General features: G+C 46.0%; 1 protein-coding gene across 3 annotated transcripts in view; it reads right to left on the bottom strand.

The window, feature by feature from the left end:
• Nucleotides 1–27,444, bottom strand: part of LOC138164987 (nardilysin) — a 74,405-nt gene that overhangs the window by 10,565 nt on the left and 36,396 nt on the right. For all 3 annotated transcript variants that reach the window (XM_069093008.1, XM_069093009.1, XM_069093010.1), the window contains 9 exons: nucleotides 26,723–26,792; nucleotides 25,035–25,112; nucleotides 21,555–21,675; nucleotides 21,417–21,475; nucleotides 17,791–17,845; nucleotides 10,069–10,173; nucleotides 8,161–8,284; nucleotides 7,528–7,614; nucleotides 6,828–6,947 (listed from right to left, as the gene is read on the bottom strand). In XM_069093008.1, coding sequence (XP_068949109.1) covers nucleotides 6,828–6,947; nucleotides 7,528–7,614; nucleotides 8,161–8,284; nucleotides 10,069–10,173; nucleotides 17,791–17,845; nucleotides 21,417–21,475; nucleotides 21,555–21,675; nucleotides 25,035–25,112; nucleotides 26,723–26,792 — 819 coding nt within the window. The remainder of the gene's footprint in view (nucleotides 1–6,827; nucleotides 6,948–7,527; nucleotides 7,615–8,160; nucleotides 8,285–10,068; nucleotides 10,174–17,790; nucleotides 17,846–21,416; nucleotides 21,476–21,554; nucleotides 21,676–25,034; nucleotides 25,113–26,722; nucleotides 26,793–27,444) is intronic.

Here is a 27,444-nt window from a genome sequence, read left to right as displayed (position 1 = left end):
CAGAAATATTAATATTCTCAATGTCAATGAAACCGGAAGATGGAAGGAAATCATGGCTAAATGGAAAGACGGCTCTTCTCTGGAGCTCCAGTGGACATCCTTAAAGAGACAGAGGCAACAAAGAACACACTTCCTACCATTTGCCTTGCTGTGCTCTCAATGGCCATAATCACCCTGGCCTCTACTCTTAGCCCTCAAGTAATCGCCACCCCCCACCCAACAAACCCCAGTAATTCTCCATGGCCTAATCTAAACTCTGCTATTTGGCATTTAAAGCCCTTCACACACTGGCTCCAGTCTGCCTTTGCTGTTCATTGTACATCTCAGGCTCATGAACAAATTTTCAGTCAAGAAACTGAATGAAGTTTGAGGTGACCAGTAATAATGGAAGTTTAAAAATCACATCCAACTATAATGAAGTGTGCCCACCTTCAACTTGTTTATTAACATTTATTAAGAATAATGTTGTTGGGGCGGCTAGGTGACTAGGTGAATAGAGCACCGGCCCTGGAATCAGGAGAACCTGAGTTCAAATCCAGCCTCAGACACTTAACACTAAACTAGCCCTGTGACCTTGGGCAAGTCACTTAACCCCAATTACTACCCCTATCCTCCTCCCTCCAAAAAGCAAAAAAAACCAATGTTTCTTGAGTAACAGGGAACAAGGAGTCCACAGGGGTCAGAAGTGCTTGGTAGGGTCTATGAATCTGTTTCTTAAAAAATATTTTGGTCAATCTGGATTTCAGAAGCATTGGTTCCCTTTGTGTATAATCCTATGGCCTTTATTCTATTTTAAGCATTTAAAGATAGAATTCAGAGAAGGGATCCATTCCTGGGCCTTCTCCTGACTGCTAGCTTACCAGAAAGAAGGGCTCCAGACACAAATGAGATTGAAATCAGACACCAAAACTCTGAAATGGTCAATGGTAATGGTCAACTAGAAAGACTAAGAGTTTTATAAATTTCTCTTTTTATGTTGCGTGTGTGTGTGTTTGGAGGGCAATTGGGGTTAAGTGACTTGCCCAAGGTCACATGGCTAGTTTTTGTGTTAAATGTCTGAGGCTGGATTTGAACTCAGGTCCTCCTGACTCCAGGGCCAGTGCTCTATTCACTGCACCACCTAGCCGCCCCTAAATTTCTCTTTTTAAACTTAAAGAGACCCTATCACAGATACAAGGGGAATTTGTTTTTCTTCAATCCAAAGATTCCTTAAGGCTCCCACAAATGAAAACAATAACCTCGGGGTAGCCATAACCCTCAGGATTTGTTGTAGTGTTTTTTAAAAGAAGATACTTGAATAAACAGGCTCAATTCTCTCAGGAGTAGCAAACTCTGGACTGGATTCCACCCAACTGAAAGGAAAACATTTGAAAACCATCTGCTGCCATAGCAGCAGCCTTTGTTTACTTCCTGGAATTGGTTTTTCCCAAGAGTTTTCTCAGTAACCAAGAGATGAAGAACTGCCCTAAACCACAGGCCCCTCCTCCTAGCAGCCTCTCTGGGGCTACCAGACTCTAGTTACTCCAATGATTGGCACACAGGCAGGGAAAACATTAATGCGAAGCACTTGGATGGTTTGCTTAAAGAACAATTTCTTGTCTGGGTGAGAAAAGGGGTCAGGCAATCTGAGCACATTTCGAATGGAAAATGATGAGTTTTCTTCCATTCACCTCCTAAACCCTGAATGAAGGATGATCCACCGTGTCCTGAGGGCTGTTTTCATGGCCTCTCAACTGGCCTCACTTCCTCTGTTCTCTCACTTCTTCAGTCCATGCCCCGCTAGCTGCCAAAGTGACCTTCCCAATGCCCGGGGCTGATACCCAAGCCCAGTGAGCCTCAGAGCATGCTGCTGCCTCCAGGGTATGCTACAAGCACCTCTGTGGGGCACCCAAGGCCCAGTCGAACTTCCCAGACATAATTTATATGACTCCTCCTCATGCAAGCTATCGGCTGTCCCCAGGACACAGCATGACAAGGCATTCCAAGTACCTCCTCCCCCCAAACAAGGAAGAGGCTGAATGAATGGACCGAGAGCCCCCAGTTCCTGCTGGGCTGAGCAAGGAGAGGGCTGTCCTTGTGGAGGCCAAGTCCTGGCCAAGCAAGGGTAGGAGCACTGAGGAGGGGCAGACAGAGGGCCTCCTGAGACCTGTCAGCCCTCACTTACAATTCTGTCCATTCATTTGACAAAAACATTTAGGCTAATTAAGTGCTGAGCAAAATGGCATTACTGGGGTGGCTAGGTAGTGCAGTGAATAGAGCACTGGCCCTGGAGTCAGGAGGACCTGAGCTCAGATCCGGCCTCAGACACTTGATGTAATACTTAATAGCCATGTGATCTTGGGCAAGTCACTTAACTCCAATTGCCCTGACTTCCCCCTCCAAAAAAAAAAAAGAACGGCATTACCGCCATTCCTGATGAACAGCACAGTACTTGGCACAAAGTCGGTGCTTAATAAAACCTTAGGGCTTTTAAACAGAAAGACAGTTGATAGAAATAAATGGTTAAGAAAGCAATGTTAGAGCACAAGGTACGAACTGCTGAGGCAAATGCAAGGTGCAGGAGGAAGGGCAGCTGAGCCAGAGGCTCCTCAAGCTGAGAAGAGGGGGACGCGGAGGGGAGACAGCCCCCACAGTAACCACTGGCCAGACCAGGAGGAGTGGTCAGGTCAGCAGGAAGGATGGAGGAGAGAGCTCGCTGAGGGCGAGAACACTCACAGTACCCAGGAGCTCACGCACACACACACGCACACACACACGCACGCGCACACACACACACACACACACACACACACACACACTCACGAGACCTTCATGGCATCACTGAAATCCACCAAGACATGCTGAGATTCCACAATGGCAAGGCGCCATTATGGAAGACATGCAGATTCAGACAAGGATAGTGGACACAACTGGACCTAAGAGAAATGCAAATCGAAGCAACTCGGGGGGTCTCCCTTCACACCCAACAAACAGGCAAGGATGACCAAAGATCAGGCAGGTGATGCTGGAAAGGCCATGAAGAGACGGCAGATGAAAGCACTGCAGGCAGAGCCAGGAATTAACATCAATGTAGAAAGCAATTGGAAATTATTCTAACAAAGTGACTGAAATGTCCATCGGCTGCTGCACACACACCCCAAGGGCAGCGCCAACCACACCCCGGAGTATGAAGGTGGCACCTTCTGCAGGGACCAGAAGCAAAGCATTCCTTGGGAGGTGGCTGAACAAATGGTGGGACACGAAGAGAGAGGAAGATCACTGCCCTGTGGAAAACACTAACGAGGAAAAATACAGGAGAGCAATGAGAACCAGGAAAACAAATAACCACACGGATGCCAACAATGTAGATGCAAGGACTGAAAAAGAGAGAGAGAGAGAGCAAGCCCTGTGTGCTTAGACTCCAGATCACAAGGCCCCCCAAGAAGAGAAAGGCAGACGGGCCTTCTCTCCTCTGCAGAGGAGGTGGGCCGTGGGGGCTTAGCAGGGCATACCCTGTCTGTGCTGGTGAGTTTTGATGAACTGCTTTTTTTCTCCCCTTTCTTACTTTTTTAATTCTTTGTTTCAATGAATGGATTTCTTGAAAAGATGTTGTTGAGTTGTTTTTCAGTTGTGCCCACTCTTCCTGGCCCCATTTGGGGTTTTCTTGGCAGAGATACTGGAGGGGTTTGTCATTTCCTTCTGCCCAGCTCATCTGACAGCTGAGGAAACTGAGGCAAACAGGGTGAAGTGACTTGCCCAGGGTCATACACCTGGTAAGTATCTAAGGCCAGATTTGAATTCAGGTCTTCCTGACTCTAAGCCTGGCACTCTAGCCACTGTGCCACCTGGCTTGCCTTTCTTGAGAAGAGAGAAGGATATTTTTGGAAATGCAGGTAGTGGCTGGAGGCAGGTGATAAAATTAGTATCAATCCTGAAAGACTTACAACTAATGAAATACAATGACCTGAGCATTGATCTATGAAGCAACCAATCAATAAACATGTAATAAGTGTCTACTATGTGCTAGGCACAATGCTGAGGGCGACACAAAAAGAGGCAAAAGACAAGGGCTCCTCAAGGAGCGTATGGGGAGACAATGTGCACATGGAGGTACACAAAACAAGCTACGTACAGCATGAACAGGGATTAACTGCGAGGGAAGTAAGGGAAGGCTTCCTGGAGGCGGGGAGACTTGCGGGAGCCAGGAAGGGCTGAGGTGGAGGAAGAAGGATGGTGCTTTCAGACATGGGAAGCAGGCAGAAAGAAGAGCCGGAGCCAAGAGATGGAGGGCCTTGTTCTTGGGCCAGCCAGGAGGTCTGTGTCCCTGGACCAAAGAGGATGTGTTGGGGAGTGAGGTGTAAGAAGACTGGCGAGTTAGGAGGGAGCCAAGCAATGAAGGGCTCTGAAGGCCAAACTGAGTATCTTGTGTTTGATCCTGGAGGTGACTGGCAGTGACCAGAGTTTATTGAGCCAGGGGGTTGACATGGTCAGACCTGCACTTCAGGAAAATCACTTGAGTGGCTGAATGGAGGAGGAGCTGGACTGGGGAGAGTCCTGAAGCAGGCAGATCCCCACCCCCAACCCCCTCAGCTAGCACAGCAGTCCAGGTGTGAGGTGAGGAGGGCCGTACCAGCGTGGGCACTGGGGCAGAGCACAGAAGGGGGCGTACTGGAGAGATGCTGCAAAGCTGGGCAACAGCATGGATTAGGGGGAAAGAGAGGAAGCAGGCCAGCCCGACTCCTAAGGGATCAGGGGATGGTGCTGCCCTCTACATTAGAGGAAAAGGAAGGAGCAGGGGAAGACTTAGGGGAAAAGATAAGAATTCTGGCTTGGACACCCTGAATTTAAGGTGTCTACTGCACATCCATTTTGAGATGTCTGAAAGGCAGATGAAGATTAGAAGTCAGCAGAGAGATTAGGGAAGGAAAGGGAGATTTGAGAATCATCTCCACAGAGATCAATCTTTGGGGGCTCATGAGATCACCCAGTGAAGTAGTGGACACCTCCTACTGTTAGAGGGCATGATTACCTGGAGGAGGGTCCAGAAAAGGAGCAATCCCAGAGGTAGGAGGAGAAGCAGAGGGGTGTCCTGAAAACCCAGTGAGGGCATCAATGAGAAGGAAATGGACACTGTCAGACTGCAGAGAGGTCAAGAAGGATGAGGTCTGAGAAAAGGCCATTGGACTTGGCAGGTAGGAGATCATTCGTAACTTCGGACAGAGTAGTTTTGGTAGAATAAGGTCAGAATTTCTGCCAGTTCATAAGGAGTTAATAAGAGACTGAGAAGAGAGTGGAGGCAGCGGGTGTTGATGGCCTCTTCCAGGAGTTCAAACTGCAAAGGGCAGAGGAGGAGAGGGCGACAGCAGGGATGGAAGGACCGAGGGAGGGTTTTATCAGGAGAGAGGAGACAGGCACGTCTATAAGGTAGTAGAGAAGGAGAGACTGAAAATAAGAGAGGGTGACCTGCTGAAGGAGCCGGGGTTGTGCCGGTGGAAGTTCTAGCCTTGATGAATAAGGCCACCTCTTTGTGTGAGACAGGGGTGAAAGCAGAGAGAGAGCAGCAGAGTGCAGCTGAGTGACAGGAAATGAGGAGGAGGAGGAGGAGGAGCTCACGGCAAATGGTGTTTCTGGCTCTCCTCCGAGAGAGTCGGCGGAGGGTGACCCAGAGAGGCTTGGCAGAGCCACGGGAGAGAGTGTGAGTGTAAGTAAAGGGAGGCAGAGTTAGGATGGGGAGCAGCAGAGAGGGCCCCACCTCCTGACAAGAGGAGACAGGTCTAAGCGAAGAACGGCATACATTTCTGGACATGGCCAAGAGAGGAATTTATTTTGCTTGAATTGAAAAAATGCATATTTGTTATAAGACCTCTGTTTCACTTTGTTTTAATTGGGAGGGAGCTGTGGAATAGAAAGAGAGGTTAGGGATATGGTTGGAGGGAAAAGAGAAAAGAGGATCGCTGAAGCATTTTTTAAAATACACACAGCACAGGAGAAAAGCTAGAAGGAAACAGATAAACGCAACATCTGTGTAAGTTACCACATATGGCACGAAACTGTTAATTGCTAACAAAACCAACATGACACTATCGTGCGAGGCTCTTTACCCATGTCCTCAGCGCCGGCACTCAGTGGGTGACTGTGCCTCCAGAATGACTGACTCTGGAATCCCTGGTTTCCCTCCATCCTCAGGCTCAGCTCCACTGCCATCTTCTGCAAGAGGCCTATATGGGTCCAGCCCAGTGCCCTGCATACAGGAGGCACTTAATACTTGCTGACCAGTAGCTTAAAAGGCAGGCCCAGTCGTGCTTCCTGCATCACCTGACTCACTTCTACTTTGCTTATGGAAACGATCTTTTTATTTGCTGTCAAATACTCATTTTATTTGGTAATTAAGTTCAGAATAATAATTTTTAAAAGGGGAAATGAAAATGATGAAATAAAAAAATATTCAAGCACCTAAGTTTTATTTAATCTTTTTTATTCTGAACTTTAAAACCCAAATAAAATTAACATTTCCATAAATGCTGTAGAACAGGGAAGGGCTGTGCATGCAACCAACACCAGTGTGTAAGGCCGCACACCAACTGTGTCAGACACTGGGCTGGAGGCTGATGACACAAGGAACACAAAGCGTCTTAACGTGGTACTGAGAGTAAAAGACCCCAATCTCCCACTGGGGAAAGAGTGGGGTTGCTTGGTTGCCTGTGGGACGGGGTGCCGGGAGAGAAGACGGGAGGAAGGTGAGCAGAATGGACAAAGGGAAGGCTGGTAAGAGTCACTCAAAGGGTCCCTGGCAAACAGAAAGCTCAGATTCACCGCTGCCAGTCCGCACCCCTAGCAGAAATCATTACCTTTGGGGATTTTGAATTTGTTGTCTTTCTTGTACCACAGGCAGCCTTGGGGAGTGTTCACGATCTTGACAGGATACTCCGTTTCAGCGCAATCAAAAGGTTTCAGAGCAAAGTCCGTGGCTAACAGAAAAAACAAGAGGGGAAATCAACCATCATTCCTTTCAGTGGAATCCACCTTGAATGGACAGGAACACCTTTACAGCACAGAGCTGGGGCCTGGTCAAGAGCCACGGCTGGGTTCAGGGAGCTGGGAGATCCACACTGGCATCCCACACCTGTTGTCTAGGTGATCTGGTGACTTGATTGAGCCTCAAACCCTTGGGCTCCTAAATCATCATCTGTAAAACCAAGATCATGGTCCTCACACATGACCTACTTCATTAAGGTGGGAGTGAAGGAAACACTCAGAGTAAGACTTAAAAATCCTACAGAAACAGGTGATGTCATTACGATACTGACACCTCAGATGCCTTCCTCCATGAATGAACTAGAGCAACAGGTCCAAGTGACACTGGCCTCTGCTGCACAGCACAGCAGGGCTTGTCCTGAGCAGGGACATCCCACAACGGGACACAAGCAGAAGCCAAAGAAATGGCCGCCTGCCATCAGTCTGTGTGATGTAAAGTAAAGGCGGTTTCTCAGGTGATTGTTTTATTCTAGGAGCTCGAACGCACAGTGCCGATGATTCTATCTCACTCACCTATATATTTGTTCTCAGCAGGCAGATGCAAATCTGGATTTAATTCAAAGTCACTGTTCCACAGGTCAGCCCATGTTTTCTCAATATCTGCATACGAGAAAGTCAGATGAAGGAAATGACACTTAGTGACTTCATCTTCTCCCTCTGCCTGGGACGTCAGCCTGCTTCTCTTCACCGCTCAGCTCTCACCAATCCTCAATGCCACGGCAGGAGTAAACCACCGCTCCGGAAGCCTACAAGAGCAGAACCTCCCCCAGCAATGCCCAGAGAACGTTCTCCTCGACGTGGCTCTAGGATAACTAGGTGGGCAGCCACACAGGATGCACACAAAGGAAAAGCGAAGGCCACGCGCCCCACGGGGCAGGCTCGACAGCACATTGGGAGCAGTTACTCCCTAGGGGGTGGGAGTCATTCTTACAGTGGGGTCAAGGCTTAAGACTGTGGACAAGAGACAGTCTGGGATCAGATTAGGGAAGGGAAAAACCCACGGGGAAAAGTGTCTGCGAGAATGCCATAACACATGGACAACCCTCCTAGTTTTAATACTTCAGACCTAAAGCAGGACCACTTTCTATGACAAAAGGGAGAATAATGAAGCTGTTTGGCTACATGGTTAGATGCAGGCCACATTACCTTCTATGCTGTAGTGAGTCCCAAACCACTTCTCCCTGAGGTCACACTTTCCCTCATTAGCAGCAGACAGCAGGACGAGGTTTGCTTTTTGTGGGATTAGCTGATTAAGGGCATCAGTAATGATCTACAGCAACAAAAACAAATGAAACTTCATTTTAATCCAAGATACCTTACTTAAAGTTAGCAGGCAAGTTCCCAGAGACTCATTAGCCCAAGTAACTTTCATAAACTGCTTTCCTCACTGGCCTCATTAATTAATATAATAAATGCTTGCTGACTCATCACTAATGATGATGTTGGGGGGGGGGGGGTGGCATTGCCTAATGGACAGTGTTGGCCTCAGAGCCAGAATCACCTCTACCTGGGTAAAAATCCCACCTCTGACCCACTCTGGCTGTGTGAGCAGTCACTTAACCTTCTCAGTGTCCCAAGCACCCCTCTGAGAAGAGACAGATTGGGATGAGACAGGGAGGTCCTGGAGGCACTGCCCACCTACACTGATGATTTACAAATGATGATATAATCAATTTAGACCCAAAGTGCGGGGCCCAACTTGCCAAAAGGTCATTTATAAACTGGTAATGAGTACTAAGGTTCATTTTCCCATAGAATTAAGGATATAAGTAGTAATTAAGGTTCCCCAGCTAGCCCACAAAAACTGATAACCCATGGGCCAAGCAGCAATTAAATAAATATTTTCAATTCTGGGATGACCTAACGTAGCGCCCACTACTCAAAGGTGTCTTGTTCTCCTAGAACTATGAAGACTCTAAGGGTAGAACAGGCTTTTGTAGGTGAGCCTGGGAAATAAAACATTATTGGAAACATAAAAACACTCTTTCTAAAGAAAAATGCCACCAACCCCAAGAAGCCAAGGTTCAGGAGTTTTTCACTGTGCCTACGTGGGAGAACAGGACTGTCCCTATCCCCTCTTCTGGCAGCTACTGACATCTCCGCCAATGAGAAGACCAGGGAGCTAGTGACCCTGCCAGGGGCAGGGCCTTCCACCACTGGCTAGCAATGAGTGTTGAGAGCTCAAAATTCAGGGATCTGCTACGCTTACACAAGGAGTATTTTTTACTATTTTAAACCTCTGATTTCCCCAAAGCCCAGTTTCACTTAATTTCAATTGTAAGGAATCATGGAAGTTTTGAAAGATGAAATAAAACTATTCTATAACTAAAGAATGCAAACTGACACTGGCAGACACAGCTTCAAAATTAAGTAATATTTGGGATTTAATATGCCTCTGTAAATGGATGGGGAGACTGGGGAAAAGACTTCTAACTTTTTGCTTGGCTCTAAAATGCCAAGAAAATGTCTGTGCCTCCAAGGGTCCGCGACTCTGCTGATGTAACCCCCTGGCAGAGATCGGGCCGGGAGTCCTCATGAGCTCCTGGCGCCTCCTGGTGGTGGCCTCTCCCAACTCAAGTGGTTCCTGACTGACAGACCCAACCATCCCTCTCCAGAGCCCAGCCTGGGGGAGCTAGAGAGCAATTCTTTGTATTCTACTGACTTGAAAAGGAGAACCCTGGGCCCTCTCAGAGATCAATGAAACACTGGAAAAGGACTCAAATGAGGGGGCAGCAGCACAAACTTCTTATAAAACTAAAACACACACACACAGAGTTGATAAATAAAATGTTTCAAAAGTACCATGAACAACAAAAATCCTTCTGATAATCCAATTCAAGTTTCCCCATTCCTACCAATTCCTCAGGGAACTAGTGTTTCCAGCCATCCCCTCCCCAGTCTTTCCCCCTCCCTTTTTTCTTCCCCCCCTCCCCAGTCTTTCCCCCTCTCTTTTTTCTTCCCCTCTCCCTTTCTCTCTCCCCACCCTTCCTTCCTGCTTCTCCACCCCTCCCTTCCTCCCTCTCTCTGCTCCACCCCACAAAGTAGAAAACATACCTCTGGCTTATATTCGAACAGAAGCTGGTCACCGGTAAGGAAGTCCTGCAGGGGGTACAGCTGCATGTTCTCACACATGTTTTCCACATACTCAACTGGATCTGTCTGTGGACAAGCAACCTACTTTACTGCCAGAACATCCCCATCGGCATCTCTAACCAACTGCCCCCAGAGTTGCCTCACCATCCCGAAGATGTGATCGACAACCTGACCTCTGACCCTCCCAAGCCAGCCTCTGCCCGTCCCATAATACTGAAGCGGTTGTCAGATTCATGCTGAACCTTTTCAAAATGTATTACGGGGATTTGGGCTTTGATGCAGAAACGTCCTGCTCTTTGGGCCTCGGAGCAGTTCCTCTGTCTGCATCCCGGCTGCACTGCACCAGAGGTTAGAAGGCAGCTTGGGGGTACCAATGAGTCTGGGGTCAGGAAGTGCGACCTCAGACACTGACCAGCTGGGTGACCACTCTGTGTCAGCTCCCAGGGCTGTTGGGAGAATCCAACAAGAAGCACAATGCAAACCTCAGAGCACTGCACAGCTGCCAGCCATAACATCGGCCCCCTCTGCGTCACACCCACTGGGCCCACCTTTTGTTTGACAGAACCACAAAAAGAAACGTGTCCAGGTGCCATGTGACATGCATGTCAAACCTCTGAAGATGGCAAGAGACCCTCTGATACTTCTCTTCCCAGAGGCAAACGGCCACAATGCCCTCAACGGTTCACCTGTCTCATGACTTTCAGACTCCTCAACATCTTTATTCTACTTTAGACCCAATACTTGGCTTATTCACTTCTTCCTTAAGACCCCCTGTCCTCCTCAGCCATTCCTGGCACAAGACCATCCCCTGTCCAGACCAAGGCCAGCCTGCTCCCCCTCATCTCCACCACCTGTTCCCCAGCCTCCTGCAAGCCTCTGCTAAGATCCCACCTTCTACAGTGGCATTTCCTGGTCCTGCTTCTGCAAACGCCTTCCCATTGTTACCTCCCTCCGTCCCGTCTCTAGTCTGCCCAAGGTGACGCACTTGTTTGCACAGACTCTGGCTTCTCTTTATACCCCAGCGGTTAGCCCAGGTCTGTCTGCACACAGCAGGCACTGAATCGATATTTACTGACGGATTATTGTCTAAGTTGTTCTGCTGGGTCTATTGACTTCATTCTGCATCAGTTCAAGCAAGACTTTCCATGTCTTTTTGAAATCATCTATTTCCTCGTTTCTTCCAACACATTCATCTAACACAACTTAACCAGCCATTCCTTAACTGCAGGACACCCTTTTGGTTTCCAGTGTTCTGTCACCACAAAAAGAGCTGCTGTGAATGATTTTGTACATCCAGGACTTCTTCCTCTTTCTTCAGTATATTTAGGGCACAGACCTAGCCCTGGTAGAGCTGGGTCAAAAGGCACACCCTGTTTAGTCACTTCATTGGCATAACTCCTAAATGCTTTCCTAAACAGTTGTCCTCACTCACAGGTCCACCAACAGCCTTGAACTTGGAACTCACCCACCTGCTCTGCCTCTATGTGTGTCTCTGTCACACACACACACACACACACGCATCTGCGTGCACCCCTCCTCCTCCTCCCACAAAACCATAACCCTGGTGAAACCTCTCCTCACCTGGACTACTGCCAATGCCCCCTACGTGGTCTTCCTCCCCCAGGTTTTCCCTCACTCCCATAAAGCATTGTTCTGACCACGTCACCCTCCTACTCAGTAAACTGCAGAAACTCCTTATTAGAGCTGAGAGTGAATATGAAATCCTGCTTCCTCCCCTGCCTTGCCCATGCTGACCTTTCCAGTCTTCTAGAACAGTCTCCTCTGGCCTCCTTGCTGCTCCTCAAACACAAAAACCCATCTCCAAATCTCAAGCAGCTCCTCTGGCTGCTGCCTCCAACCCCAGCTGTGATCCCCCTTCCACAGGAGGCCTCTCCTATATAGCAAACTTATACATAGCTAGTTACTATAATCTCTTATGCCATAAACTGTGAGCTCCTCTGGGGCAGGGATTATGTCTCAGCCTTTCTTTGTATCCCAGCACTTAGCACAGGGCTCACACATAGTAAGTACTTAACAGATGTTTGCTGAGTGACCAACAAGCCCTGCTCTGCCTCCCTTCAGCTAATGAGAGGATGGTGAAAAATGTCCTCAGTCCTTGAGCTCCTCACTTCTTTGGCCTAAGACCCCTCTCCCCCTTCCAAACCCTGACCACCCTGGCTCACTATTAGCAGAAGCAGTTTTATTCCTACTTACTGAATTCATCTGGAAAAAGCGAGAACACAGCCAGCCTGGACCACCACACAGTCCTGTTCTACAACCCTCCCACACATTCTGATTCTTCCATTCTTCCCTAACTCCACATCCCACTGCCCACAGAACATCTGTTCCAAACCTGTCCCCCACTCCCTCCCAACAGACAAGACCCCGCCTCACCATTCCTGGGCCATATGCCCTCTCTCCCTCTTCTTCCTATCAGACACCATCCACTCCGCCATTTCTTCATTGCTCCAAGATACCATGAAGAGGAGGCCCAGGTCAAGCCCATATCTACTGGTGTCCTGGGCTCCACTTCTTCCACCTCTCTGGGAGTTTGCCTTTGGGCACCCCCTCTCTATCCTCATCCAATGGCTCCCTCTCTCACTTCCTTGTTGGAGAATCTTCAATGCCCTGGCCCCCAAATATTGGTATACTCTAGGATTCTGACCTAGGCTCTCTTCTCCCTCAAGGAACTCATCATCTTTCCTGGATTCAGCTCTCACCCGTATCCTGACAACTCCTAGATCTATATCCAGCCCTAATTTTTCTCCCAAGTTCCTCTTCCATATCACCTGGCTGCTTCCTGCACATCTAAAGGGCATCTAAAATGCAAGTCATGAGCTTTCCCTAAAAACCATCCCCTCTCCCTGACTGCCCCGCTTCCCATGATTTCCCACTCCCCAAAGATCCACAGACTGTCACTGTCACTCACCCCTCACAGATCAAGTAAATGATTAAGTCCCACAATTCCCCCCTACCAGTATCTCTCATGCTACCCTCTACTCCCCACTGCCCCAGTTCAAACCTGTCTGCTAAACCATGACAAAGCTTCCGCGCTGGGCCATCTCCAACCTCTCCTCTCTCCCATGTACCTTTCACCTAGCTACCAAACTGACATTCCTAAAAAGCAGCTCTCATCATCCCATTTCTCTGGCTGAAGGAAGCGATCTTCCTTATTTTCTCTAGACTAAAATAAAACCCTCTCTTTGGCATCTCAAGCCCTTCACAATACAGCTCTGGCCAACTCTTACAGGACCCAGGGCACAGTATTCTCCTTCATACATGCTTAATTCCAGCCAAACTGGCCTCTTCAGAGTTATTCCACTCCTGGGGCCAGACTGTGTCCCCTCCTCTCATCTGTCTCTTAGGATCCTTTACTTCCTTCAAACCCTGGCTTCAGTGCCCCCTCCTACAGGAAGCCTACATGAACCCCCAGCTGTAAGGCCAGGACCCCCCTTTCATACAACACAGTACCTGCCTTGTATACGTTTTATGTTTTATACTCTTTTGTATACTTGATGTTTTATATTGTCCTAATAGAACAGAAGCTGCTTGAGGGCAAGGGCCTCTTTGTTTTTGTACCCCCAATGCCTAGGCTAGCAGGGTATCAGACAAAGAATACATACTGAAAAATGCTTCTTAGTTAACAACCACTGTGTGCCAGAAGGATGGCTAGTCCATGGGAATAAAGAGAAAGTGCCTGCCCTCAAGAAGCTCATAATCTAACGTCAGCATGCAAACAAGAGGTACAAACAAGACACGGACAGGACAAATTGGAGAAAAAGAACAGAGGAAAGGTTGCCTGTAGATTTATATATAGATTTTAGCTGAAGGAAGTCCAGGGAAGTGGTGAGGCAGGGAGGAGGGAGAGCATTCCAGGCACTAAGGACAGCTGGAGAAAATGCTCAGAACCATGAGATGGGAGTGTGAGGAATAGCCAGGAGGCTGGATCTAACAGGGATAAGTTGTAAGAAGACTGGAGAGGCCAGAGGGGAGTGCCAGGTTATATTTTATTTTATCCTGGAGTTAACAGGGAGCCACTGGAGTTCATTGAGCAGGGTGGGGATGACATGGTCAGACCTGCACTTGAGGAAGATGGCCTGCAGTGGGGAAACACATATGGCAGAGAAACCAGCCATAAGGCTATTGTTCATTCCAGGTATGAAGTGATGACGGCCTGTGTTAGGTTAGTGGCAGCGTCAGAAAAGAGAAGGGAGGGATATGCCAAAGGTTACGAAGTCAGAATCATCAGAACTTGGAAAGAGACTGGACACAGGAGGGGTGAGCATGAAGAGCTGAGGGTGATGTCTGGAGGGGGTAGGGGGAGGACAGCAGCAACCTCGACAGTAGCAGGAAAGTTCAGAAATGGGAAGACTTGGGTGTTAAGGATCATGAGTTCAGTTTCAGAAACAGTGGGTTTAAGACGTCTATGGGATGTAGAGTTTGAGATGTCTGGAGGTAAACCTGGCAGTGAGGAGAGAGGTTAGACCTGGAGAAGTAGATATAGGACTCATCAGCATAGAGAAGACAAGTGAAGCCACAGGAGCTGATGGGTCACAAATTCAAGCATATTGCCTTGTGGTTTGTTTTTTTATGTTTTGTTTTTCTTGGAGGGTGTGTCTGTGATTTTCTTTCACAACATGATTAATACGGAATTGCATGATTGCACATGTATAATATATCATATTGCTTGCCATCAACCAGGGGAACACTGTACACAGTAACAGCCACATTGTGCAATGATTGACTTTGATCGACTTGGCTCTTCTCAGCAATGCAAGGACCAAGACAACTCCAAAAGCCTCATGGTGGAAAATCCCATCCATATCTAGAGAGAGAACTAGGGAGTCTGAATGCAGGTCAAAGCAGACGATTTGCTCTCTTTTTTGTTTTGTTTCTTTTTTCTCATGACTGCCTGAATTGGTTCTAATTCTTTATGACATGGCTAATGTGAAAATAAGTTTAATATGAATATGTATATAAAGCCTATATCAAATTACATGCTGTCTTGGGGTGGGGGAAGGAAGAAAATTTTGAACTCAAAATCTTATGGAAGTGAATATCAAAACTAAAAATAAATAAATTTATTTTTTAAAAAAAGAAATAGCATATTTCTTCTAGTCATATCTGTATTTCATGTTTTTATAAGTATTTATCCACTTCTTCTAGGTCACCATTTTTGCATATAATTGGACAAATTTGGTCCTAATACTTTAATCTTAGTTGCAAATTATTTTTCCTTTCCGTTATAACTTATTTTTAATCAGAGTTCTAGCTGTTTACCTATTGTGTTATTTACTTTAAAGGAAACTTTCCTTTATCAATTAAAAAAAATTTGCTTGCCATCTCAGAGAGAAAGGAGGGGAAAGAAAGGATTTGGAACTCAGATTTTTAAAAAATAAATGTTAAAATTGTTTTTACATGCAATTGGAAAAAATATTATTGAAAAAATAAATACTACTACTATTTGTTATATGAGATGATCTCTGGTGAAGGGGGTGGAAGGATACTTAGAATACTGTGGTGATCTAAGAAAATATTAACAAATCATATATTTAAAAAAAAAATAAAGGGAAAGGACCAATATCTTATTACAGCAACGTGAAAAATGACATTGAGTTGGTCAACACAGCAAAATGTTATCACCCCATCACTAGAATGCTCCTTGAGGACAGGAACTGTCTTTACTTGTGTACTAATATTCCTAGCATTCAGCACAGTGCTTGGCATACAATAAGCACTTAATACATGTGTTTTATTCATTCGTTTGTTCATGTGGAAGTCAGTAGTATGAAAAAAGGCTGAAAAGCTCGATGGTTCTAGATGGCATAGGCCTTGAATAATGTCACAAAGAAGGACTAGAACACAGAATATAGTAAAGCTATCAGAACCAGAATGGATTTAGAATGTAGATTACAGAATGCCAGAGCAAGGAGGATCCATAAGGGCATGGAAGGCTAGATGCAGAGTGGACTAAGTTGTCCAAGGGTCTTGTCTGCCAGGTAAACTGGAGCCCAAGCCATCCAACTCCCTGCCCGGAACTCTTCCCCACACCATACCACCTCCTTCCTTCCAGTGTGATCATTTAAGATGGTAAGTGTTTGCTGTGCCACCACCAATCCCCAGGCCCCTGAGTTCCCAGTCACCATCAACTGAGAAATGATACACCTAAAGCCCCACATAGTGTGTGTGCTACTGTTGGGACCAGGATGAGAACTCTGAGCTCCTGAGAGGTTCATTCCACTCCAAAGGCAGGAGAATCTCCACAAACCTGACTCACATCTATCTGGAGGACGTTCCAAATCATGCTGTCCTCAATCCCTTGGGAAAGCTGTCCTGTAAGACAGGATTCATGCCATTCTTATCCCAGGGTCCACTGGTGCCTATGTTGGTAATGATCCTAACTCATCTTTCCACAGCACTTCAGTTTACAAAGCACTTTGTTCATCCTCTGTACTGGTGAAGAACTAATTACGCAAGCATTATTATCCCCATTTTAAAATAAATGTCAAAAATAAAGATCCAAGAAGGAAAGACCTTTGCTCAAGTAAAGAATTCAACCCTCAAACACAAGACTCCAAGTCTAGGTCGTCAATCAATCAGGAAGCATTTATTAAGAATCTGTTACGTGACCAACACTGGGAATGGAAATAAAAAGGGGAGACACCTCCGTACTCAAGGAACTTCCATTCCTCCCCCCACTTATTAATGAGGCAGCTACTAAACCCCTAGAACCTACACCAACAAAAGCTGTGGAAAGGAGTGTTGGAAAGGAGTGTTATCACAGTGCTGCACATGAGAGCAAAGAAAGAGCTGAAAGAGATCTGGTTGGAGACCCTGTAACCCCCAGTGATGGCAGCCCTAGCGCTGTCCTGGCAGCCTGACAAGGAGTGACCCAGAGCATCAGACCAACTCTTCAGAAGGATCGCCCTGGCACCAGGGCACTGGGTGGATGAAGGAGGGAAGATCAAGCTGGAAGCTATTGCAATAATCCAGGTGAGGAGGCTGTGAACTAAGGCACTGGCTGAGTGAGGCGTGAGAAGGGGTCAGATCCAAGAGATGGTATGGAGGTAAAAACAGCAAGATCTTGGAACTGCCTGGAGGTATGAGGGGTAGGGAAACAGGGAGGTAAGGATAGTGCCAAGGCTGCAAATCTGAAAAACTGGAAAGATGGCCTTACTTTCAAAAGAAGCAGGGGAGTTCTGCAGAGGGCTGAGTTCTGTTTTAGAAACAGAGTTTGAGATTACTCTGGGGTCATCAATAGGCAGATGGTGGTGAGGCACTGTGACTCAGGCCAGACTGGAGCTTGGTATGCACAATGGGGAGACATCAGTGGAAAAAAAGATGAATTAAAGCCATGGGAGTTGATGAGGTCACCAATGAGAGTAGAGAACACAGATGAGGAGGGCTAACCAACTCAAGCTCAGCGCTGGTGAATGCTAGCACCAAAGCTGTTCTACAGGCAGAGAGAGGGTAAGGCACTTGTCCAAGGTCACAGCACACCAAACTAACTCTATTACTGAATTTAATTACATAAGGGTCATTTTTCAGATGTCAATGAGATTTAGCTGGACCTGGGAATGACACTTCAAATGCTTATAAAACTTTCAGTATGGAGGAATGCGAGTTAATACCCCTTTCTATGAGGACAAGAGCCAAAATTGAAAAAAGCTTGACTCACAGTACCTGTTCTTGGTAATGAAATTCATTATCCTCAATTTTCTGAATCTCTTCAAAAATTCTGTAAAAGAAAATTACAATGAGAGGGCATCACATTATCAGAATACTACTGACATTCTCACTGGAATACTAGAAGGGGGAGCAAATGAGAGTTTATTAGGTGCCTACTGTGGGCTAGGGACTGTGCCAAGCACTTTCCAAACATCCCATTTGATTTTCACAACAGTAGTGCAGGGGAGGTAAAGGTGGGTGCTAATGTTATCATCCCCATTTAACTGTAGAGGAAACCGAGGCAAACAGGTGAACTGACCTGCCCTGGGTCACTCAGCTAGTAACGTCTGTGGATGGAGTCATACTCAAGTCTTCAGGACGGCAGACCCGCGCTCTAGGTGCCTCTTGTATCGATGGCTTCTTCCACACTCTCACTTCTACGCAGGCCTGGTTGTGCCAGGCTGCTACGTAAAGCCCTTCACGGGCTCTCCCTCGGCCACCAAGTCAAAAACCAAGCTGTCTAAACTGCTGTCATCTTTATCCCCGCCCCAAACCTGTTCAACCTTCTGAGCACCCAGCTAAGCATGACCTCCTAAAATCTCCCAAGGCTGTTCCTGGCCTCGCTATTCTTCAGGCTTCAAGTTTTCAACCTTCAAAACCAACTGCGATTCCCATTTCTCCCTTCCTCACCAACATCCAACCAGCCACCAACCTTTGTCTAATCCCAGGACTGCTCCTATCCACCAACCACACCTTTCTTTCCATTCCTACATTTCCATTCACTACACCCCAACTCAGGCCCCATTACCCCTGGCCTGGCCAACCAGAAAAATTGCCTTTAATTGGCCTCCCAGTCCCACCCTTGCAAACACATTTAATGGGAACTCTAACCTGCACTAGAGACAAACACAACACTATGGGTCACTCAAAAGTCTGCAGCTCTTCAGCGCTCACCAAATAAAATGCAGACTCACTAGCCTGGAATCCCAACTCTCTGTCCCCACACATTTGCCAACCAAAGCAGGCTGGTGGCTCTTCCCCAGGCTCACCCTGTCCTTCCCTGCTCCCAGTGATGCCTTTAAGCATCATTCTTCCATGTCAAAAAACTCTTCCATACATTTCTATAAAATCCATCTTTCATTCCTTCAAGATCTAGCTCAGGAACTGTCACATCATCAAGTTGTTTTGGATCCCTGGCCCTCCAGTATAATCACTGGTCCTCTGTCAAACTTCTCACGATGTTCTGGCTGGACCTCTCCTATACACATATCATGTTAATTTAGATTTGTCTTACTGCCCCACCAGACTAAACTCCTTGAGGATGCCCAGTCCTGCTTTATCTTTGAAACATAACTCATTGCCCGAGGCATTTAACGAAAGTTCCAAAGTTGCACAGAATTCTTGGTCATGAAGCAGCTATAGATAGTGTAGTCAGCAGTGTGCTGGATGGAAGTTAGGGAGCCCCGAGTTCCAGTCTTACCTCAGGCCCCCACTAGTTCTGTGACCCTCTTAGTCTCAGTGCCCTCTCATCTATAAAAGGAAGATAATAACACCACCTACCTCCAGGGAGGAACGATATAAGACCGCATGTGTACCTGAATAAACGCTAGCTTTTAAGCCCTGCACCGGACACATCCCTTCACCTCTCCTTTTTTACCAGCTCACCTCCTACTGCCTAGAGACACAGCCAGACTTCCGCCAGCTTTTAAAAACCATGACGGACCCTGTCACTCCTTCTGGCCCTTTTCTGATCTCCTCTGCTTTTCACAAAGAGCTACAAAAGCTGCCAACACTAACTGCCTCTACCTTCCCACTTCCCACCCCTCCTTCAGTCCCTTGTCATCTGACTTTTCACCACTCAAATGAAAACTGCTCTCTCTTACATCACCAGCGATTTCTTTACTGCTAAACCAAATGTTCTTTTCTCATCTTCACCTATCCTAAGAATATAAACATGAATGGGAGAGTGGCTCGAGTGCTGGCCTTTGGAGTCATGAAGCCTTGAGTTTAAGGCTGTCCCAGACCCTCAAGAGTTCTGTGACCCTGGACAAGTCACTTACCTCCTTCTCAGCCACCATTTCTTCATTTGCAAAATAAGGATAATCAAAGCATTGGCCTCATGAGGTTTTTTGAGGACCAAATCAGACTCTAAAATACTTTGAGAGTCAAAGGAGCACAAATCAAGCACCATCTAAACGTTCGGCATTCCTATGGTGATGACTGGGATTATAACCCTCTCCAGAGCAGAGGACGCCGCTCAACACCTTCTTCCTTCCTCCCTGGGTTTTCATGATTCTGCTCTGTCCTCCTCTTCCTTCCTGCCAGATCTATTGTTTTGGACATCCTCTTTACAGGCTTCTCATCACCCATATTATAGGCCCACTAGGCATGGGGGTCCCTCAGGGCTCCAGCCTACACTGTCTTCGCTCAAAGAGCTCAGCAGATCCCCTAGATTGTCAGCAGATGCCTCCCCTCTCTACCCAACCCTCATCTTTCCCAAGTTCCTGGCCTACATCACCAAATGCCATCTCAGCATGTCCAAAAGAGAATTCTCTCTCCCTCTAAATCTTCCCCATCTCCCTTAGGACTCTATGCCATCCTTCTCCCTCGCTCAAGTTCACAACCTGAGTCATGGCGGACCTTTTGATCATCTCTAGTCCATCAGCTCCCAAGTCCTATATATTCAACTTCCTCAACCTCTCTCACATCCATCCCCTTTTCTCTAGTTCAGCCATTCTTCACTTCTCACCTGGGCTCCTGCCGCCAAGGCCTCCAGCCTCCACTAGCCGCTATGACCAGACCCCTCAAGTACAGAGCTGACCATGGTGCGGTCCTGCTCAGTGGCTTGCTTTTATTTCTCAGATAAAATTAAACGCCCTTGGTCTAGTTTTCAGAGTCCTTCACGAGGTGGCTGTAGGTCTATGTGGACCTTCTCCCCTCTAGACAAACTGGGACCGTGCACTATTCTCAGGCCCTGAAGTTCTACCACCAGCCCCATCCCTCAGAACACCTCATTCGCCCCTTCGAAGCTCAGCTCAAGGGCCCCTTCTGGTTACACTCCCCTGTAAATGCCTCAGATGGCTTCCCTCCAGAGAACTTAAGAAAGACAAAGCAAGGGCTGAAGCAAATAAGGAGTCACCCAAGTTCAGTCTGTCAACAAAGCTTCCCTAAATATGGGCTCTGGGCCAGGCCTGTCCTGCAGCCTGCAGATACAGACACAAAAGACAATCGGGCCCTGCCCACCAGGTCATCTCGGGATGTTCCAAGTGAGATGCAGAGGCAACGGAGGAACACTCGGGTGGCAGTCAGAGACACGAAAGTGCTTGGGAACCAGATCTGAATCCAATTACAGAGTGGAAAAGGGATGGTGCAAGCTACAGACTGGCTGAGAGGGTGGAACAAGAACATGGAAAGAGTGAGGTCTCGGGGGACCATAACACCGACAGGAAGGTACATCCCCCTTTCAAGACCATGAACAAGCGATGCCCCTGAGAAAGAAAAAGCAGAAGGAGCCAGGCCTCTGGCACGTGTCGGGGGTCTCTGGTACCCACTGCTCAGCATGTCCACTACCCTGAACGCACCTCCACAAGAGTAAACAGCCCACCACTCCTTCCCGCAGTCCTCTGAGAAGCACTCATTACCTTTTGTCAGGTCCAAGTTGCTGCAGCATTTTTAAATACTGGAACACAGTATGAGCAACCTAAAAACAAAACATTAGATGAGTCTTTGAATTTTATGTTATGCAACAGAAAACATGGCCTTACAGTGAAACCTTTTACCTCATTGAAATGTTCATATCCTTCATCAGTCAACGTAATCGAAATACTGAACACTGAATAGGTAGAATTTTGCTCAAATCCTGTCTCACCATTCCCACCAAACAATGCAAGAGCCCAGCACCTGCAGACAGAAGAAATAATTCCATTTATATGCCAGAAGTAGTAATTTGTGATGTTTCCTATTAGTTAACAGAGCCTTCCAGGTCTAATTAGGAAATCTCAACCATTAATAAAAGAATGAGAGCCAGATTGTACAGAAGGCTAGCCCAGGCCCAGAGGAACTGGTGTGTGGTGTCAGTGTGACCCAGGAAAAGTCACTCTACCCTTCTCCATGCCCCAGACAACTTCCCAAAAGGACACATTTCATAACGATTGTCATTTGCTTTCCTAGAGTGACCTTCACCAATGAACTGGCAGCCCAGGGCTAAATAAATAATAAAATAAAAGGAAACCAATGTATGAATTTGAAAACAAAGCAAAACAAAAAACAGAAGAAATATTTCTGAAATCCGCAATCACCACAAGGCTCTCCTGACACAAGAGTCCTATGGCGAATTTTGAATCAAACAAAAATCTAAATGTGAAGCAATGTGTCTACTTACGCTTTCAAAAAGACATCAACCCTTTCCCAATAACCAAAGCAACTATTTAAACATTTTGAGCACACGATGTTGAGAGGGGACAGAGATGGCACTCCTCCAAACAAATCCTCACACCTCCCCAGAGAAGCAAGTATGGCAACACTTCAGTCACCTGGAATGGGGCTGACTCTGGCTTAGTCAATTCTCAAGATAGCTAAAGGCTAATTGTGTAAGGGTCCAGCCTTTTGGTTTCAGTCTTTTCTTATAAAAATTCTAAAACATACTAAGCATTTTCCTGTCTAAACACTAGTGTACCAGGCAGAAACATGATTGATGACTCAGGTTCCTTCCTTTGCGCACTTGTGGCCCTGGGTTCCAGATAGAGCAGGACAATCACAAGTCTTCCCTGAATGCCTAGGCCAGCAAGAGAATGCTGAGCCTGGCCCTTGCTACCATGTTTCCCCGATAATAAGACACTGTCTTATTATTTTTTTGGACAGAAAAACACCAGAGGGCTTATTTTCAGGGGAGGGCTTATTTTAATGAACATTGACAGCAATTTTAATAAACAGGTAAATGTGAACAAAAAAATGTACCTTTATTCAATAATGAATTCAATAAAGAACAGGATGACGCGCTCACTGCTACAGCTCTGATTGGATGCAGCTCGGAGCGCGGCGTGCGTTTCACGGGGGGTGGGGGGGACGGTGCATACAGAGGGTACCGTAACGTAGCGCATAGCGCAGGGGATCACCTTCACTACAGTAGCAATCTCAATAGGGCTTATTTTCGGGGGAGGGCTTATTTTAGAGGAATCTTACACAGTAAGGGGAGGGCTTATTTTCAGGATAGGTCTTATTATCAGGGAAACACGGGTAGGGCTGTGTTGGGAATGCACCAGGAGCGCCCTTCCCAACAGCCCTGAGCAGAGTCTGATGGCAGCCTGTATTCTTTCTATCTGCTTCACTGCCTCCCTGAGAGCAGACCTGGGCCATTGCAAAGCTCTGCTTTCCTAGAACATCTATTACTGAAGCCCAGGCTCCCTTTACGTCAGTTCTATCCTAAGGTGCTTCCGCCATCTTTGTGGATGACTTGCTCTGAGAGCTTCTGAGAAGCCAAAGCCCCTAGCCTTTGTCCACCCATCAGGGCCCCATCCAAGTTTTTGCTACCCATCACATAAAGTCACAGCTCTGAAAATCAAGGACCAAAGCATAGCTACTAGATCCTCTCAGGTGAGACAACACTACCAACTTCCCAACATTGAGAATACTGCAATTAATATCCATTACACCCAGCTGCAGTCTTACAACCACAGACATACATAGGAATTCAAAGCAAGGTTTTTTCTCTTCTCGGTTTCTTGGTTGATACCTGAGAACAACTGAGTAGTGCAGTGGTTAGAGTGCCAGGCCTGGAGTCAGGAAGACTCCTCTTCCCGAGTTCTAATCTTAGCCTCAGACACTTTCCTAGCTGTGTGACCCTGGGCAAGTCACCCTGTTTGCCTCAGCTTCCTCATCTGTAGAATGAGCTAGAGAAGCAAATGGCAAACACTCCAGTGTCTCTGCCAAGACAACCCCAGACGGAGTCACAAGGAGTTGGACACAATTGAAAAACAACCGAACGAACAACTGAACCGATGCTGAATTGCTAAAGTTTGCTGCACTGTCTCTACTTGAGAGATAAGGAAAATGGGAAAAAGCTTCCCTGCTGGCATGGACACGCCCCTTTGGGAGACACCAGCCTGACCTCTGCCCTCTGCCAGCATCGAAGGGAGGCCGAGATCCGCAGGGATGGGTTTTAGGGCCTTTGTAGCGTTTTACAAGGCGTCTTGTGGTTCTGTCACTGTTTGGGTTTGTAGGCACCTCAGCATCTTAATGTCACTTGAGATGATCATCCAAGAAATGGGAGATGAACAGAGATGATAAAATCTTTAGAGATCCATGGCTTCTTGCCAGTTTTCCTTTATTAATCAAGTACACCAAGGCAGAGCTGAGTAGAACCATCCTAACCTGAACCCTAACCCTTTTCAAGGCTAATCCCGAGAGACTGTGTATATTTTACCCTGGGTGTCAATTCAATTATTCAATTCTGATTCTAGAGTATTACAATGATTACAAAGAAACTAAAAAGAAAAAGATGCACACATCAATATTTATATATATGTATCTTACCAAAATTAACTTAAATAGGATTTGCTCTACAAAGACAATCCAAACATTAAAGTAAATGAAATTTTCATTTCATTGATGTTACAATGTGCTTATCTAATAAGGTTAGTGCTAAACAGGCAAATTGTTGCAACTGAGAGTCAAAGGACTCAGATGGTCCAGTCTGTGCCATGTATAAAAATCTTTAGCACAAGTTAAAAGCAAGGAACGAATGACAAAAGTGGACAGTCTGTCAAAGTGTCTACACAGACCCACCTGAGCCCCTGGAAAGAATCTGGTCCATTCTTCATTTTTAGGATATCCCAAAGCACTGAATATAGAGTCAAGGGACCTATAACTGAAGGCAAGCTCCAACACTCAACTTCTCTCAGTTCTCTACACAAATGGGTTAGACTAGATGAGCTCTCAGAGCCTTTCAGTCTTAAGCCCTATGAGTTCATAAACCTTTATTATAATTCTTTAATCTTATCTATAGGTAATTCTTTATTCATCACACAATCAATTTCCTTACCAGTAGGGTATAATTTAATTCTTACCGAGGTCTATCCCTTCCTTCCGAGTCTTGGAATCTATGATTTTCCATTTCAATATTAAATGAGATCATATTTGCAAAGCACTTAACATGTGCCTGGCACAGAGTAAGTACTTTATAAAGGCTTATTCCTTCCCTTCCCTTCCCCGCCCCTCCCAGTCAAACATCATTCATTCCTGGAAGTTAACAAAACACTTACTTCTTTCTAAGAAAGGACAGGATGCTACCTTTGCCTTCATGTCCCACTAGCCAGGAGATATAATGAAGAGGCTTCACCCTAAAAGAGATAAATATCCACCAAAACACATTACAGAGATTAACATTCTAAGTCAATTCAGAAAGCAAAGATTATATACACTGACTGATATAACAATAAGTTTGGGAATAGAAGTGAAAATACACTTTCATCATTGGAAGACTCATTTACTCAAGTACTACAGGCTTACAGTATCAACATAAACAGAAAAAGACTTAACTTCTCTCTGAAATCACCAGAAGAGCATAAAGAGTCGTTTTTCAACGACTTTCACGACTGTTTTATCCAAGCGGTAACACACTTCTAGGAACACGCCACTTCTACAAATATTTACAAAACTCTGCAAAGGTGCTGCATGCAGAGGTGAGACAGGATGAAAAGAACAAGCCTGAGAAATTAGGAGATCCAGTAGGCGTAAGATTAAGCAGGAACCCATTGTGCCCTGTGCCTATTCTCAAGGGGCAGTAGGAGAATAAAACAAAACAAGAAATGCACAAGCCCTCCAAAAAGTCAATGTCAGCCGCTGTTATGTGTCCTGTGATTTACGGTTCACTGAGAGCTGTTCTACATAAAGCAACAACTTGAATATCACACCAACTTTTCCAAGTTTTTTTTTTAACAAAAAAGAAAATGTTGGCTTCAAGTTTTAACTATTCCCCCAAAATTGCTTTTGAATTTTAATGCCTGTTAGAGCAGTGATTGTGGTCACATACTGATTCAGAAAACCACAAATTAACATTATCTGTGTTGTCCTGTATTTTTATTTATGCTGTTAAACATTTCCCAATTATATTTTCATCTGGTTGGGGCCACCCTGGTGAGTTTTGCTGGTGGGCTGGGGGTTTGACACTTCTAGGCTAAGGCACTCTTAACTATAAAATATATAGTCTAAGTAGACTAAGTTGGCTTACACTATCCCCAGAAGAAAGGCCAGCACAAACCAAATAAGGACAACACACGATCTCTGCAGGATTCCGTAAAAGTACATTGAACCGGACACAGCATTCATCATAACATCATGGAGGATTCCTACTCACTCCCCTCAACTCTAGTGTTCAAGCAGCCTCCACGATGTGCCACTCCTCTGGGTCTCCCTTAAAATTAACTAGCTGATCCTGAATGCTCCTATTAAGACGAGCAGCCCCAGGTATCCAGGTACAGAAGTCAAATCTCTTCCCTCATCTGAGGGATCATCCTCGATCCAGAGGCCCAGAAAGAGGCTGCAGTAAGTAGTGTGGGGGCCCATCGACCCACGGGTTCACTGCTCCCCCTCCACTCACTGAGTTACTAAGCTTTAAACATGACTAGAACAGGCTCCATTTTTATGGCTACTGACATGCCAGTACAATATTTCTATAAGCAGAAAAGAAAATAATACCTTAATGACACCAATGAATATTAACAAGAATCATTAAAAGGCTGAACAGAGGAAGAGCTGAGCCCATAGGTACAAGGAGCTTCACATTTTCCCACTTGGACTTGCCACTCCCTGCAGCATGTCAGAGCTCCAAAAACAAGCAGGGACAATCTTCCCCCCGCCCCCCCCACACACACACACACATAACATAATGGGCCTCATGTTTCCAAGACTGAGATTGCCCAGAATTAATGAGCACATTTTTCAACCTTACCTATAATGCTGTTGCTGGGGAGGAAGAGCCCACGTGATGGTCAAAGCATGGACCTTCCTGATAGGAACCACTAAATGGGAAGAGATTTTAGATATATATATATATATATATATGTTATTCCAAAGGCCTTGACTCTTTCTTTAAAAAGTGTAGGTACATTATAAAAATGAACAAGTTTTGAAAGACTTACAAACACTGATCAATGAAATGAATGAACAGGAAGACTAACTCAGTATACAGAATGGGATAGATAATTTTTGGACTTGGCCAATGCAGAAACCTGTTTGCCTGGACTACACGTACTGTTACTAGGTTGGGTTGTTTGTTTTTGGGGGTGGAATAAATTCTTCTTAATAGAAAATAATAAAATGCAATTTTTAGAGTGTTGGGTTTATATGGTGAGTAATATTTTATTGCTACAACAAATTCAAATATAATCCACAAAAATACTAGCCACAATTCAATTTGATTATATTTCTGGAACAATAGCCACTTGCCCTTTTAGCAAAGTACAGTTTAATTTACTTTCATGGATCAGAAAAGTGGTGGTGTGAAGGGAATGTGTTAACATGGAATCTGGCAAGTGAAGAGGTCGAGGAAAACAGGGATTAGGAGACAAGGTTTTCATAGTAGAAGCAACCAGTGACAGGGGAATGACTAAGCTATTAGTATACAGGAACACTACAGAACTGTGATAAATGAAGAATAGATTTATAATCTTC

This window comes from Petaurus breviceps, unplaced genomic scaffold (genome assembly GCF_028583685.1).
Source record: "Petaurus breviceps papuanus isolate PSGF00001 unplaced genomic scaffold, PetGlider_PUasm1.0 207, whole genome shotgun sequence".
NCBI lineage: Eukaryota > Metazoa > Chordata > Mammalia > Diprotodontia > Petauridae > Petaurus > Petaurus breviceps.
This window is presented reverse-complemented; position numbering and strand designations above follow the sequence as displayed.